The following is a 16,544-nucleotide window of genomic DNA, read 5'->3' as shown; positions in this document are numbered from 1 at the left end:
TTAACCAAAGATAAAGATGAGAATTTAAACCTGATCAATGAAGACAAATACACTTGCCATGAATAAATTACCAGTTTTACTGTTGGTGCCAGGTTCATAAAAGCTTTAAAACTTGCTGTTCAAGATGCAAAGGACAGTGATGAGTTTTGTGTTTCAAACTTCAGCTGCAGAGATTTGTTCTCAAAAATTAGCTTGTTATGAAAATGCTGCTGCAACAGGTTTCGTGCATAGAATAATAATAAAATGGAAATCTAAGAAAATGAAATAAAAACAATGGAGGATGAAGAAGAAGTTGAGGACGTTGGCAAAATAGACAAATAAAACAGCTTCACCCATTCAACAGTGTAAAGTAATTCAATATGTGTAAATGCAATAAAACAGGATGTCACACTGGTAGATTGCAAAGTGGTTTGTTGCAAAGTTAGCCATGTTTTGTGTCTGAAATGACTTGATTAAGTTTGGAAGATGGAAACATGTTGACTTTGACTTGCAGTTTTTTTAAGCAGACAGAGGTAGTTGTCCTCTGTGCCTCCTTCAGTGTACTTCAGTCAAAACATCTTGGGTCTTAACCCTCAGGCTAACTGGCTGGTAATTGGTCTGTCTGGCATCTAACTGCTTCTCCTATTGGGCAGAGATGACCCCTCATGACCTCATGATTGGCTGATCGCTTCAACATGTGACCCAGGAAGTGCGATCTGTTACCGCGGTTGCCTGACCCCACCTCAAGGTCGACTTCTTTCTGGAAGTCACCGGTGAAAGGTCACGGCGGTGAAAGCTGATTGGCTGTTGTGGTTTTTCAGTGCTTTAGCTTTGGTTGCCTCTGGGTGTAAGGACCAAGCAATTAAACATGCTCATGAACGCAGGCACACAAATCTGCAACAACACTTATACACACACACGAAGACACGCATTCATAGGGCCATGTCTTACACAACTTACCACACACACTTTCACACAGGGGCAGGAGTTGAAAGTAATTGTAAATCAGAGAGATATGAGAGAAAGATGGTGAGTAGTCTGGTAAACAGATGGTCTACAACATACATACACACACAGGCACACTCTAAACACACACACACAGTGCCGTATGGCTGCTACATCTGCCTGGTGGGAAAAATTAACATTCTCAATATCACACACTCCTATGAACACACACTGGTACAAAGTGACAATCAATAAATGCTCTCACACACACATTACATACACAGATGAGCACATGTACACACAACCCACATCCATATCCACATACTGTATACAGAGCTGGTTTACAGTTAGCAGCACGAGATAATCCATAGCTCAGCTGTGCAGAAGAAACTTTTGCTGAAAACTGAAACAGCATCACAATTTTAGACACTTCTCTCTTTTATGAGCAATTTAGCTTTCATTTTGCAGATACAGAAGAGAATAAAATAGAAATATCGAGGGAGACAAGGACAGAAATGAAGAAATTGAGACACCAAAAAGGGGAGACAGAAAGGTGGACATTTAAAAACGAGATTGTAAAGTATTGATCGACTCCTAAGTGGATGACACGTACACTGATACACACATGCAGATACACACATGTACAAATACACAGAGTCACAGAGAGAAGAAGAGATAGAGTGAAAGAGATCTCATCTCATAAGGGGAAGAATGAAGCAATAATTCAGTGGTATTGAACTGCTGGCTGGCCAGAGAATCGATCTCACCACACCTCCTCTCCTCCTCCTCCTCCTCTTCTTCTCCTTTTACATCAGCTTACTTCGTCCTTTGACCCACCCAAACTCACCCTTTTTTCCCCACCTTCTGCCTTACCCACTATTTTACTCTTCTTTGAACATTTAAACACTGTGAAATAACACACCTGTTGTATATAACAAATGCACATAAGAAACTCTGGATATACAGCTTCAACACAAGATACTTTTCCTCTATTTCACTGTGCTTTTTCCACTTCCCCCTCTTTTTTTCCCTTTGTCTCTCTCCTCTCTTCACATTTTATTGTGAAACAAGAGTGGAGGATCTGTCCTCATGAAACTTCTATGAGTATTGATCTGTGGGCAGCTCTGGACTCTGAGAGGAAGAGCCAGGCTGGAGGAGGAGTGATGGAAGGATGGATGGATGAAAGTGGCAGACGGTGTAGTTAAGAAAGAAGGGGGAAGGATAAGAAGAACAGAGGGTGGATTGGGGAGGGGGGAGGTTAAGGAGAGCAGGAGGGATTCATGCTGAGATGCTTTCATGGGCAGTAGGGTGGCAGAATGGATCAAGATGAAACAGGTTCAAGCTTCACTGTCACCAAATCATTTGCTGACGAGTCCCGGTTTGTTGTTTTTAAACATTTGTGCAGCTGAGACTATGACATGACAGCACATCTGTGGATATTTCAAGCTTTAAGGATAAGTTGAACTTACCAGATAATAATAAATGACAAAATATGTTTGTGCATCATATTACTTAGCATCCCAACATGGAAAACCAGAAGATTTGTGATGTCTTGTACCACATGACTGCAGAGGGTGACGTGCAACAAATGTCTCCAAATTCTTAACAGTGACATTCAGACATTGTGACGTATTTTGTGTCATTTTTAGTCTGTAACTCACTCTTGTTGCTCTTGGCTATCAGGACTCTGAGGATTTGATTGTTAAATAAAGGTTAAATAAATAAAAAATAAATGTCACCCTATCTGAACTAGAATCAATACAGTAGCTGATTCAGTTGTAGACTGTCCTCACCAGAAAAATGACATGTGGCCAAAGTCTGAAGAGCAAAAAAAAGTAATGTATCCCCCACTAGCAGCTGTGTGGTGTGATGTTTGCTTTTTGAATCATGCAATTTTTAGCTATAATAACATTTTGATGGATTTCATTGAAGTTTGGAACTGATTTTCCATATATTGCCAACATCAGGCTGACAGTTTTGTGTTTTTTAGTGAAATTAAACAACTATTAATATAGTTATAGCCATAACTTGCCACAGACATTTAAATCCTATGCAGGATGGATTGGACTTTGGCAGTCCCTTAAATATAGTCAAAAATATTTTAGACTTTGCTTCATGACCAAATATGTGCAAATCTAATGACATCAGCCTCAGCCGGACTTGTGAAATGTAGTTAATGATATAATAAACACGTTAACATACTGACGTTAACGCACAGCTGGAAGCACAGCTGCCTGGTCGTATTTACTATATAGCAGCATGGCTTACAGATACTTAGAAAACTCTTGTGCCTTCTAAGATTCATCTCTATCAGGAAACTAGATCCGGTTTAGCTCTGGCCAGGGTGTATCCCACCTCTCACCAAGATGGGAGATCCTGTTTTGTCATTTGGGCTGGATGGCTTGTTGTTTGGGTGGTTATAGAGACTAGTCCATTTGGCCTGGTTCATCTTCCATGTGGACAAGTGGAGTCTGCATTCCCCTTGTTGCTGAAATTCACAATTGTATGTGCCAAGAATTGGATGAGCCTTCCTATGGAAGTTCCCTGTCTCAGTTGCCCAGTCATGTGGCCCCAAAGAGGGGGTTATCAGGCCATGACAAACCCCTTACCTATTATATACCTGGACACATAATGTATCCTAAACTCCTTTCTGCCCTCTCCTCATTATCCTGCTAATGTTAGCAGATACATTAATCTAATGAGGGAGCAATTCCTTTGGACTAAATACACCAGCCCTATGGAGCTTCAGTGTGTGTGTGAGTGCAGGCAAATCTACAGGGGCATCAGGTTGGTAAACCCTCTATAATGGTGTTTCGTTGAGTTGGGCCCACAACATCAAGAAAAAGCTCAAACTAGCCCAGTAGGGTTCAAGTCTGTGTGTGAAGGGATGTTATTTCTTGGCATACTGACCTTTTTCTGTTGTCAACACAGTTTATAGCTGACCAGCAACTCTTTAGCTGTGTTACAGTTTTCAGTTTTCTGCCCTGTCTGAGCAAAACCTGTCCGCAAGGTTAGATATCTGGTGTTTGTGGGCGTCAGTGTAACCAGTGTTTTTACGGAGAGTGTTTCACAGGGTGATGTTAATCTCACTATTTCTGTTTCATCACAGAAAGAAACCACCACAGAAATTGTTGAGAAACCTGACCCTTTGGCTTCAACACACACACACACACACACTATCTACACTAGCCTAAACACACATAAATGAACACACAAACATTCACCCACCATTCAACGATTTTTAAGAAACATATTGTTCTATTAATATAAGGTCGGTTAGAGACACTTAAGGCCTACGGCATCGAAACCACTCTAAGTCATCCTGTTATGTATGTACGTGTCTTTGTGCATGTGTGTGTGCGTTTGTGTGTGTGCATTAGAGCTGGCATCGGTTAAATGTCTCCAGAGAGGTGAATAGAGTGTGGATCTGACAATGGCAGTTAATTCTGACAGTTGATATCCCAGTGACTGTTAGGCAGCTGTTCTTGTAGTTTTGTCTTTTTTTCAGCCATGGCAGAGTTTTTTGAGCAGTTTAACACAAGCTCCTTTCCCCTCTCCTCTTTCCCACACATCTATTTTCTTCTTAGTTTTATTGTTTCAATTGTGCTTTGTTCCCTCAATCAATCCTTTGCTTCTCTTTCACTCTTCTATTTGGCCTACCTCGCTCCAGATCAGTCATGTTGATGTAATTGTCATACACGATGACCTGATCAATTATTCATAATTTGTGCAGAATTTCAAAAATGAATTTTCCTCGGAACAGGAGGGAGTGTTGTTCATGATCGTTTAACATCTGGTATTTTTACAACTCCCAGTTTATGAAGATATGTTGCTAACAAATTGAGTGGTTTTAGAACATAACACAAACCAGAAACTTGGGTGCGATGTGACAATAAAACAGACATACATATAAAACACACACACACACACAAAAACTGCAAAACAACACATAAGATGTTCAGCTGCAAGTAATTTATCAGTGCGAGATGTGGAAAGTACCAAATATCACTCCAGCTGCACATTTGGACATCACACACACACATACACAAACACGCCCTCTGCAGCCCACACCTACATCTCTTCATGTATTCCTTCCACATCTGTTACACACACACACACACACACACACACACACACACAGAAACTTTTGTTTTACCTATGGGGTGAGGACACATGTTCAGGACATATAAATAAACATGGAAACACACATTCAGATACACACACACATATACACACTACATCCTATTTCTGACTGACAGGGCTTTCAGAGCCTGCCTTGACTGACATATTGATTGGGTAAAGAGTGTAAAACATAATTCCAATGTTAAAGTGAACACTAAATGTTCTTTAAAGCCCTCTAGATTATGTTCTAGTGTTATTATCACCATTATTTACTCCACCCGCTCTATCCATCTCTGAGCATTTGCATGTTGCATTAAAGTGTCTCACTCCATCACAGAGCTGCTAACAGGAAAATAGTCCAAGTTTGAAACTGTTGAAAGGGCCATTTTCATAATAGTCATTTCCTCATTTGCCTTCAATTAGAACTGAACTTTTCAAGTCAACTCTCCACTTTAGAAGAATATTTGAGGTTTGTTTTACTTCAGGACACTTTATGTCAGAAGTATTTTATTCACTGCTGTTAGTCTACTTAGAGTCCATAGTACCCGCAAAAGCACACCAAACTCCTTCAGTATCCCTGATGTTTAGTTTTAGGTTTAACCTTGAAGACCCATGTGTTAATGTTGCCTATCATTTTTTGTATTATTGCAATCACAGTTTTGAGGGCAGCACTAACACTAAAACCACTTGTGAAGTTAATGCTACAGTGAGAGTGGCAACCAGCCAGCAACATACCCTTTCAGTTACTCAGGATAACACTTGGTGAAAGTGAAGTTTTTGCTGGAACTCTTGTCTGTTGAATGAAATAGGTATACAGCAACTTTTCATAAATAATCTGTTATTTCTGGAGTTTTAAATGTAATGTTTTCAGAGCGCTGACAAGCATAAACGACATTCCCTTCACCTCCATTAAAACAGTGGCTACATAGCTACTGTAGACACCATGTCCACCATGTACTGTAGTTTTGTAGGCCTGCTGGGTTTCTACCTCCACCAGCTTCAGCGGCAGTTTGAATTACTTTCTGGAATAATGCTGAAACAGGAGTTTCCACAGTTACATTTTCCCAGACACATTTTGAACTGCCGACCTCTCAGTCATAAGCCCGCCTCTGTAACCCCCAGGCTTCTTTCAGCTCTTCGAGATCATGCTGAGCAGGTTCATTATTTTCCAGCCTAGCTTTAAAAAAAACACAAAAAAACTTGATACTAGAGTGGTGCTTCGGAACAAAATGTCACAAATGGGATGTCATTCTCCCTCCACCCTGCTGACTGGCACAGATGTGATTTTGTAGTCTGGTGTTCACATGTACAAGCTTAAGTTCAATGCAAATGGGAATAATAAGGTGGGAAGAATGTAGTGGAGGAAGGCCTCAGAGTCTGATAGACTAAATTGTGTCAGCACAACACACAACCATTAGGCTTTGTGTTATTTTGCATCAAAGAAACGTTTAAACTGCAGGGAGGTCTGTATATTTTTTTCAAGTATGATGAATGTGAGAGGCAGCTCTTTTTTCCCCCCATCAAGACTCATTGGTCAGTCCCAGCTATATTTTACATTATATAACACAACTGGGATTTTGCTGCAAATCAGCAGGTTTGGTTCACACTATAAAAGAGTTTGATGCAAAACAAAGCAGAGGTTTCCAGAGGTGGCAGATTGTAAAATAAAATAATCAATATATCTATGTAGTATGTAGTTGTCATTCAACTCTACAGTTCTCCATCAGACATTGAGTGAACTGCCAGTTAGAAGCAATGGCACAAATATGTTAATGGACTTTTTACCTAAACTCACATGTGCCTCTTTCATGAGATCATTGAATAAATTAATTTTTTTTTTTCATTTTCGGTCATTCGTCATCAATGTGTTTGTCTTCTGCAGCACTGAATGAACCAACTATTGACTACGGTTTCCAGAGGCTTCAGAAAGTCATCCCACGGCATCCTGGGGATCCAGAGAGGCTGCCAAAGGTACCAACAATAACTAACATTCACCTTTTGTACAAATTACTGTGATGCAAGGCTCTTTGTCTTGCTCTGGGCCACTCTCAGAGATCAAACCTAAACCTTTTGAGTTAAGCCACAGCAAGGTGTTATGCTATCAAATACAAAGCACACAGGGATACAGACACCTAAATTCAAACAATAATTATGTTTTTATATTTTGTTTTGTGTGTATTTTTTTATTTTTCTAAAGGGAATATGTATTTTTAAATCTCATGTGGGATTTGTTTTTACCTCCCCATGAACTGTGTGTTTGTGAGCTGCTTAACCTCGATTTACAGAGTGTTTAAATCTTCTCCAGATCACAGTCATATCTGATTATTTGTTTATCAGCTGGAGATCAAGCAGAATGTTTAAAGGATCAGCAAGTGTAAACAATTAGCACCAAATGATGAGCTCCGCTTTGATACCGAACCCTGTCATCTTGATCTGCACATGCTTTCTACATGTGCAGATCAAGATGCATGATGCATGCCTCTGTGTGTGTGTGTGTGTGTGTGTGTGTGTGTGTGCGTGCGTGCGTGTGTGTGCGTGTGCGTGTGTGTGCGTGTGTGTGTAAAAGAGAGATATCGACAGCTTACCATGTCGACCTGGTCGTGACCTTTTAAACAGCTGTTATTGATTGGCTCTTCATTCCAAATGGAGCTGATCCAGGATTGGCTGTCTTTGCTGTGACATCATCAAAGCATGGGCGCTGGTCATGATGTGATGATGTGGTGATGCCGTGATGTCATCACGGCCGTGCCGACACCCCGGCTCCTGCACATGTGTTAGCAATCACGTGTAACATACGTTATCAACTTGGGGAATGTGTTGAATACATCAGACTCACTCCACGCCTCACATACAGATGAAATTTGTAGCTTCATAGTTATGAACATTTATCAGTTTGACTTGTTTACAGTGGACTGTACTTCATTGGGTTTTTAGCCTCAGACAATAATGAGCTCAGTGTATTAAAATGGCCAAGATGTGAAACAGGACAATGAGGGTCCTGTGACTGATAGAGGTAGCTGATGGTAGAACTTTGTTTGGTTTAAAAGAAGGTTGTTTGTGTGTTCAAATATAATAATGAGTTTAAATTGAGGAAAATTGGATAGTAAAGAGTGTTAGAACATTTATGGTTAGGGAGTGCAGTATGTTTAGGAGCTGTTGTAGATGGTTACAACAAACTATGAGACTATAATTAATTATGTTTGCAGGTTAGGTTAGAAATACAGAAGTTGCTGTGTGTTCAGACCTTGTCCATATTTGCTGATTCTGCACCTCACAGCTTACGGGCATTGCCAACATGCAGTGCCACCACAGGAAGCATTGTGCTTAGAGCTGCAACTAACAACTGTTTTCATAATCAATTAATTTGACAATTATTTCCACAATTGATTGATTTAGTATAGAACACTACAAAATAGTGAAATATAGCCTGAACAATTTCCTTGAACCCAAAGTAACGTAACTGTAATAACACTGTAAAAACTAGAAGCAAAAAAATTTTGGCATTTTTGTTTAAAAGTGCCTGGGACTATGACATTATAACTAATTGTTGTCTGATTGTTGCAGCTACAGATTTATGTAGCAGAAAGAGTGTGGACTTTCTTGCAGGAGACTGAAGTTTGCATCAATAATAAATTGAAAGACTTTTTACTGTGAGCCAATATCACTGATTGATGTCGTATTAGACAGGTGATGTGGTAGGTCACTGAACTGGTTGAACAAATTTTTAAAGCCTTAACAATGAAATTTGCATTGATCTGAGAAGATGAAACTGTTCAATTCTCTATGATTATATCTGTTGTGTTTGATCCGCTGTGGTGACGCCGAATGGGAGTAAGCCGAAAGGGAAAGGAGAAGTTTAGGGAGGCATATAGTAAAGGCTGTAAGTGCTGCAGAAAATCCAGTGCCGAAAATGACGTTAGCCTTACTGTGATGTTAGTTCCACCTTTGGGTAAAGGCTGAGTCAGAGCAGAAAAAAGATTGACTCACACATGAACACTCACTCTGCATGCTTTGTGTAGAGATTTGAAAAACATGGCACACACCTTGTTGAAACAGAATATTTAATGCGTCCATCTTCTGACTCAATCATAATGCCTTACTTCTTATCCACACATTAGATTTATTTCTGTAATGGATCATTTGATCCAAGCAGTCAAATTAGTCAAACCTGGATTTTGAGCTGTCAGTTTCTTAAATTATAATGGAGGTGTGGAAAAAGAAGTGGATGCTAGGGAATGATGTAGTATTTCTTGGTTTCTGTAATTCAATTACAGCCAGCATTCATTACAACCAAACTTTGCAATAAAACATTTAAACAGTGACTTGCATATAGGAGTTACCTTTTAATCATTTTAAAATGGCAAATTTCTAAGATATATATATATAGATATATATATATCTATATATATATATACAAGCATTAGCCAACTTTTTTGTCTTTGTTTTTTGTTTATTATGCGTTTCTAGCACTTAAAAAAGACATTGTCACTCCACTTTTTAGCCAGTTGAGCATATAACAAAAGGGAAAACCACAGATAAAACCATCAAACTGCGACATGTGCAAACTGGAAAGCTGGATACATTGATCAGGTATCAGATCTAATTAATGGATGATAGAGAGATGACCCAGAGCCAACTAGGGTGTAACCTCAAGTAAATTTCTATCCATAACAGCTCAAGAACTTGTCACTGTCACTTCAGAAACCATAAAAGACAGCCAATGATTGGCAAAGGATTCAGCAAAACATGCCACATTTCTTACAATTGATCTCATCTCTCCAGGGTGCATTGCATTTCTCTGAACTAAAGTACCATGAAGCTGGTTTACAGAAATCATTCATCTTGATTAAAAACAACTTTCCATTGAGACTTTGAAAGAGGACCCTGAGTCCAATTGCACCTTCATTTTGCTGCTGTGTCCTACTGTTGATACTATTTGCTTCAAATGAGGGGCCTCATATGTGTTTGTATCAGTTTCTTTATGTGGCTATGCACTCTATATGTGTGCATCGCTGGGTAATTTATCATTGTGCAGCCTTTTGGTCGATCGAGATCGAGCCTTTATTACTGCTGCCCCCCAGCAGTCGCTGTCTGTGTGAGAGAGAGAATGAGAAAGAGGTTGTAAATGTATTTGTCTGATTTGTATTTATTTGGATTCTGGATACATGTGAAAGTATTATTTTGCATTTGTCTTGTGTGAGGATTTTGTAATGTGTCTACACATTAATGTGGGTTGGTGGATTGTTGTGTTTTGGTTGGCACCGTGCACACACTTGCCTGCCTGTTGTGAGTATCGATCAGCTCTTTTATTGAAGTTGTACGAGTTTGCTGCCAGACAGACGGCAGACAGACAGAGACACAGACAGGGCAGTGGAGTGTATGAGAGGATTACCAATGGACTGCCCATTCTATAATTGTTCAGTGAACATTGATGGGATTTTGCTGGAGACATATTCACATTGGTGTTTAGCTGCCAGTTTGTTTCAAAGTGATCTCTTTAGTATCCATCCATATGTGCACATACAGTTACCATACACAGTGACAAATATATGCACGAAGCTGTTCCACCGTTCTCGTTAAAACTATGTTGAAGTTTGGACAGGTCTGTGACTTCTAATCAGTGTTGCAACAAATCAGATTTTTTTTTTTTTAGATGGTTGTACTAGATGGTTGTTCAGAATCTTGACTCTTTCATTTTGTACAGACATTTACAGATATATAACTGAAAATGGTTAATGAAAAATAACCTATTTTTCCTCTTTTGTGCCACTAGTCACTATAGTGGGTTAGAAGCAGAAACACATGTTTGGACGCATAAAGAAATCAGTCACCTCTCTTGGCTTGTAGTGTCCTCTTCACTGCAGTGGAAAAAAGGTGAAAGAAAAAGTTGTATAGACAAGAAGGGTCATCTCAGGTTTTCCGTTATTTTAGAAAATTTAAGGTGGCATCTTGGGACAAATTTTGTTTTAAGCACAACCATCCTGTATCCTGAGCCCATATTTTTTATTTATTTATTTATTTATTTATTTTGACAAAAGCCTTGACAGGAATGTTCTGGTTTCTATCACATGTGGCTTAAAGATTGTAATCCATGTCTGTACTGGTCTACAATAAAACATAGAATGTTTGTACATTTTTAAAAATGCTATTTTGCTCATTCACTTTAAGATTGGTTTATCTATTTCAATCTGAAAATTCACAACTGCAGTCAGACATATGTCTTGAATAAATCATTGTATCCAGATACAATACATCTGTGTATGTAAAGATGAGTCGTGGTTAATGATCAGTGTTTCTCAGTGAAGGAGTTTAGTTTGACCGATGTGTGTCACCCTGTTAGACTGCGTGACTTCCTGTGTGAGTCACTCAGCTGACATAGCTATGCAGCTCATTTTGATGATGTCATGCATGGTACAGCAATCAGGTCATCACCAATATCAGTAACTCTGGTGGTGCACAAACACACAGTCATTAAAGATGACAGCATGCATGTACACCAAAAAAATTTGACATAATTTCTTATTCAAATCCATGGGAAAGACTGTAATATAAACACACTATATATACAGACTATATACATATAAATATATAGATGTGTGTGTGTGTGTGTGTGCGTGTGTGTGTGTGCGTGCGTGTGTGTGTGTGTGTGCGCCCTACATCCCTCTGAGCCCAGATGTAAAGTATGACATCATCTCTGTATGAGGTGTGACCCTACATGTACAGCATCCCTAATGGGACATTAGAAGAGGATCATGCAGCTAATGTACCAGCATTAGGGAGAAATAAGTCATGTGTGTGTCATGTCTGAACTGGGCCTTGCACACATACGCTACACACAAATCTGATCCCAAAGATACTTGGTTCAGCGATTACTGGGCCTAATGCATACATGTGTGTATAATGTATGGTTATCACATTAGGGCTGGTCATAACTCAGACAGTAAAAGCACCTAGACACCTCCTGTTATTTTTTTTTCTCTTCAGACCAGTCTTTTCTTGCACTCATCCTTTGCTTTTCTGGCTGTCAGTCAAACTGTCACTCTGCACATTTTCCTGAAACAGACAAGAATAGATTATTGAATAGAGAATAAGTTAAATAAACTAACAAAGTTGTATGAAATTTATTTTTAAAGACAGACATGTACATCAAATGACAGATCTGTCAAGTGTATAGTCCATAAATATTTGACAGATAAAAACAATGTAGAATCAGTTGAATCAAAGCAAACATTAATGATTAAAGGGTTAAAATTAGGTTTCATTCCAGCAATTACACAAACCAAAGAAAATGACAGGATTAAAAAGGCAACAATTCAAAGTCACTTTATGTCACAGTACTGTTGTAATCATCGCTGTATCATTTCCTACTGTAAACTCTTTTGGTGATTTGCATATCAAAAATGTCGACATCTAGATTAGAAACTGAACTAAACTTCAGAAACTGATCTCTTCTCTAAGTCCACTTACCTTTTTGTCAAACCACCATTTCCAGTCAAGAACAAACATTCCCCCTGGAATAAATTTGGTTAAAGAGCTTTAATTATCTAGTACATTTACACTTCATGTATCTTGGGCAGATGATATACACTATTTATCTGATCTCTTCTGATGGTTTTGGGGTGTATTACTGTTGGGTTCTTGACTGGAGGAGGGACAAGGCAGACAGATACTGTTTACTGTATGCTGCCAAGTGTAAATGAAAGTGTCTTAAATTTGATCTAGATTTCATTCAGATACAATAATCACTGGCATATTTTTACACCCAAATCATTAGAATAATGATAGAGTAAGAAATTTTAGCACTATGAGGCACAAACTCAGCTCAACAATTTGAAGTAATACCTGAAAAATGCATTTAGTCCTCAATTTCACAAAAGCATGAAAACAACTTTTATTCTGGCACCATAATTAGATGTGTTTTCAGTGTTGCTGCAGGCTGTCCTACTGACACCAGTTCAAGCCCTCAGGATGTCAAAACCAGATTATTTTAGACTTTTTAATCAGTTTTGACACAGACAAGATCGACAACAATGCTTTGTCTCATTCATATCAACACAATGCAGCTGGAAGCATTATTCATCTGTATTGAGCAGGAGGTAATCTGACGAACAATGCTTTCTTATTTCCTGGTGCAACCTGGGAGAGATTAATTAGGTGATGTGAGTAGCTGTGTGTCTAAATATGAAAGACAAAGACAGGCAAAGTAATCAAAGTGCATCGATCCCTGCAGTCGGAGGCTCTCAGTTATGTAGTAGCAGAAGCCTGCAGACCTGATAATGATGATGTTACCAGAGGATCATCTTTCCTTCCTGTTTATCAGCTACTGCCTTACTGGAACCTCTCGAACATGCAGGATCAGGTTTCTGTGAATGAGTGTGTGTGACTGTTGAGGGTGAGTTGCTCAGCACATTGGTCTGAAAATGAGACAACCAGTGTGGCCATAATAATGTGTAAAAGATTGAATTTAGCACCACAGACAGACACACTAAAACTGCTGACTGGCTTTGTGAGATCTTCAGAAACACACACACACACACACACACACTGATGCAGAGGCAATACGTTCCACCAGGCACAAACTCAGTGCTCAGGAGAGCACACATGCAGCTGACCATAAGTGTGTGTCACACGGTGCAGGTTAATGCTGTGAAGCACAGAGTAATTTTCTCTCTGTCACCGGGTGGCCTCACACTGTGGAAACGACAACACATTAACTGTTAAACAAGACACCTTAGACCCCGGGGTGAGAGCAGACTGGAGAGAGCGAGAGGGTGGGAAGAGAAACAGTGACCAAACTGAGAAAAAGAGAAATGTAGATGGTTTAGTGGGTGGAGAGGAACCCAAAGACAATTCCCAATGTGAAGGCATAGGTGGAAGATGGGAGCACTGGAGAACAAAGTGAAAACAGACTGAGAAGGTAGAAGAGCATGAAGAATAGACTGAGATAAAAACACTTAGGAGGACAGTAAACGCATCAACTTCACTGATAAACACCCTCCATCATAAGAGACAGCGGAGCAGCATATCACGTTAGTATCCCAAGTGCCCACACTGGATCACTGTGCTCTGAACAACGATGCACAGCAGAAGGACCTACAGAGCACTTCAGATTTACTTCAGAGCATATTTTAAATATCACTTTAAGATGTCATTTAGATGCATAAAAGCACCTGACTTGACAGGAGATAATATGCTTTTAAAAGGAGTGAGGAGCAATGTGTTTATCATAAATAGAGGGTGGAATGGATGCTGGCTGAAGGTGTGGAAGGAGGGGAAGAGGAGATAACGTGTGTTGTTTTAAATTACTTTTATGTGTGTGTGTGTCTACATGTTCAATCTGCCAGCATGTGTGTCTAAAAGCTTTGTCTAAATTATTGGTGAATTTGAATTTATAGTTTTTCAGATTTCTGACTGCCAAAAAGGCATAAGCAAGAGTCCAAGACCATGATATTATGTTTACATGTGTTCTCTGTATACAAGCCAACGTAAATTCTCCCTTTTTCTTCTCCCTCCTTCTAACAGGAGGTTATTCTGAAGAGAGCAGCCGACCTAGTGGAAGCTCTTTATGGTTTGCCCCATAATAACCAGGTAAGACATTTGCATAAAAAGAGGAAAAGGTGTGAAAGCATAAAATTAGCTCTCATTTGTATGGTAATTATTCATTCATGTTCTCCTGTTACTGTAGGAGATCATCCTGAAACGTGCAGCAGACATTGCAGAAGCTCTCTACAGTGTTCCTCGAGGACACACCCAGCTTTCTGGCTCCACCCACACTGGCATGATGGGGGTCAACTCTTTCACCGGGCAACTGTCTGTCAATGTCTCTGAACCATCACAGGTCAATCAGGGTAAGATTTAAGACCACTGTAATCTCAGCTTTTCTTAGTGACAATAAATGTGTCAAGCCAGTTATCGTGACATTTCACAGTCATAGTAATTATGAAATATGAAATATCTTTGTTCATATAACTCTGTCCAACTGTCCTGATCCTGATCCTCTCCTGCAGGTTTTGTGCGCAGCAGCAGTAGCGTGTCTCCCCACAGTTACGTGCCCAGCTCCACGCCTCAGCAGACCAGCTACACCTCAGTCACCAGTACCATGAATGGCTACACTAACAATGCTGGCATGACCAACCTGGGAGGCTCGCCCACTTTCCTCAATGGTTCTGCAGCCAACTCGCCTTATGCTAGTTAGTATACATGTGTTGATTCACTCAACAAACATATGTATCATGCAAATCTTACAAACTGTGCCTTCTTGCTCACCAATGGAGATTTCCCCATAGGGCTTTCTGTCTCTGTGTCTTCAAAAGCAACTCACAGCTCATAGCTCCATTTATCCTTCATCCATCTCCTCCCTCCTTCTCCCCTTCATCTTCCTCTTCCATTTAGGAGAAAGCCAGAGAGAATTAAAAATGGACATAGAGATATCAGATTATTGGTTTGCTGAAGTTTTTCTCACAGATGATGATGATGAAGGTCGATACTGATGTGAACATTTTACTTGGGAAGAGTAGACTTAAGTGGATGCTTCATGTGTCACATCTCATTAAGGCAAATACACAACAACGACAAAAGTATGTGGACATTCAAACATTATACCCATACAGTATGTGACTGATGAATATTTCATTCTCAAACAACACTTTATTTATTGCATATGAAAATTTTATTTAATTTTTCTTAGGCATAAAATCTTAAAGACAAGATGTAGACCACTTTCTGCCTTGCATATATTTCTTATGTAATTGATTAAATAATAAATTGAAGAAACATGTTCCCTTAAAAACCTTTTATTCCCAGCCCTAATGATTAATCCACCCTTCTCCTCTTTATCCCAACCCTACAGTTGTTCCATCCAGCCCCACTATGGCCTCCTCCACCTCTCTTCCCTCCAACTGCTCCTCATCTTCTGGTGTCTTCTCCTTTTCTCCGGCCAACATGGTATCGGCAGCTGTTAAGCAGAAGTCTGCCTTCGCTCCGGTGGTCAGGCCCCCCTCCTCCCCTCCACCCTCCTGTACCAGCGCCAACGGCAATGGGCTCCAAGGTAATTTACCATGACAGCAGCCAGTCAGTCAGAGGATGCTTGGAGGGAGGATTTTCCCAGCAGATGATGCTTCTCTGGTGAATTTTTTAAACGAATATGTCCCGATGGTCCCTAGTGTGTTTCACAGCATCCTTTGCTCGTCTCACAGTACCTGATCAGATCATAAGTGTTAGAGTTGGGTTTTAAGTCAGTCCACCACCTGATAAAACTATCTCAATAACTTGTAGAAGAATTACCATGACATTTTGTGCATTTTGAGACTTGAGATTTAACTTTTTTATTCATTGTCATCATCATGTCAAAAGTTTGGTTTGTCCAAAACATTCCCATGTGCTGTTTATTTAAGTTATACATGTTAAAATGCTAACACGCCAAACTAAAATGGTGAGCATGGTAAACATTATACAGGACTTCATCATGGTCATTTTAGCATTTAGCATAAGAGAAAGAA

The 16,544-nt window shown here is 39.6% G+C and overlaps 1 protein-coding gene across 3 annotated transcripts in view; it reads left to right on the top strand.

Annotated features, from left to right (window-relative positions):
* The window catches only part of LOC113143087 (transcription factor COE1-A-like), a 76,707-nt gene that overhangs the window by 53,815 nt on the left and 6,348 nt on the right, over positions 1-16,544 (top strand). For 2 of the 3 annotated variants that reach the window (XM_026328551.1, XM_026328550.1), the window contains exons 11-15: positions 6,929-7,017; positions 14,569-14,634; positions 14,732-14,894; positions 15,054-15,236; positions 15,896-16,093. In XM_026328551.1, coding sequence (XP_026184336.1) covers positions 6,929-7,017; positions 14,569-14,634; positions 14,732-14,894; positions 15,054-15,236; positions 15,896-16,093 — 699 coding nt within the window. The other variant, XM_026328552.1, reaches the window with a different exon arrangement.

This window comes from Mastacembelus armatus, chromosome 14 (assembly GCF_900324485.2).
Source record: "Mastacembelus armatus chromosome 14, fMasArm1.2, whole genome shotgun sequence".
Classification (NCBI taxonomy): Eukaryota; Metazoa; Chordata; class Actinopteri; order Synbranchiformes; family Mastacembelidae; genus Mastacembelus; species Mastacembelus armatus.
This window is presented reverse-complemented; position numbering and strand designations above follow the sequence as displayed.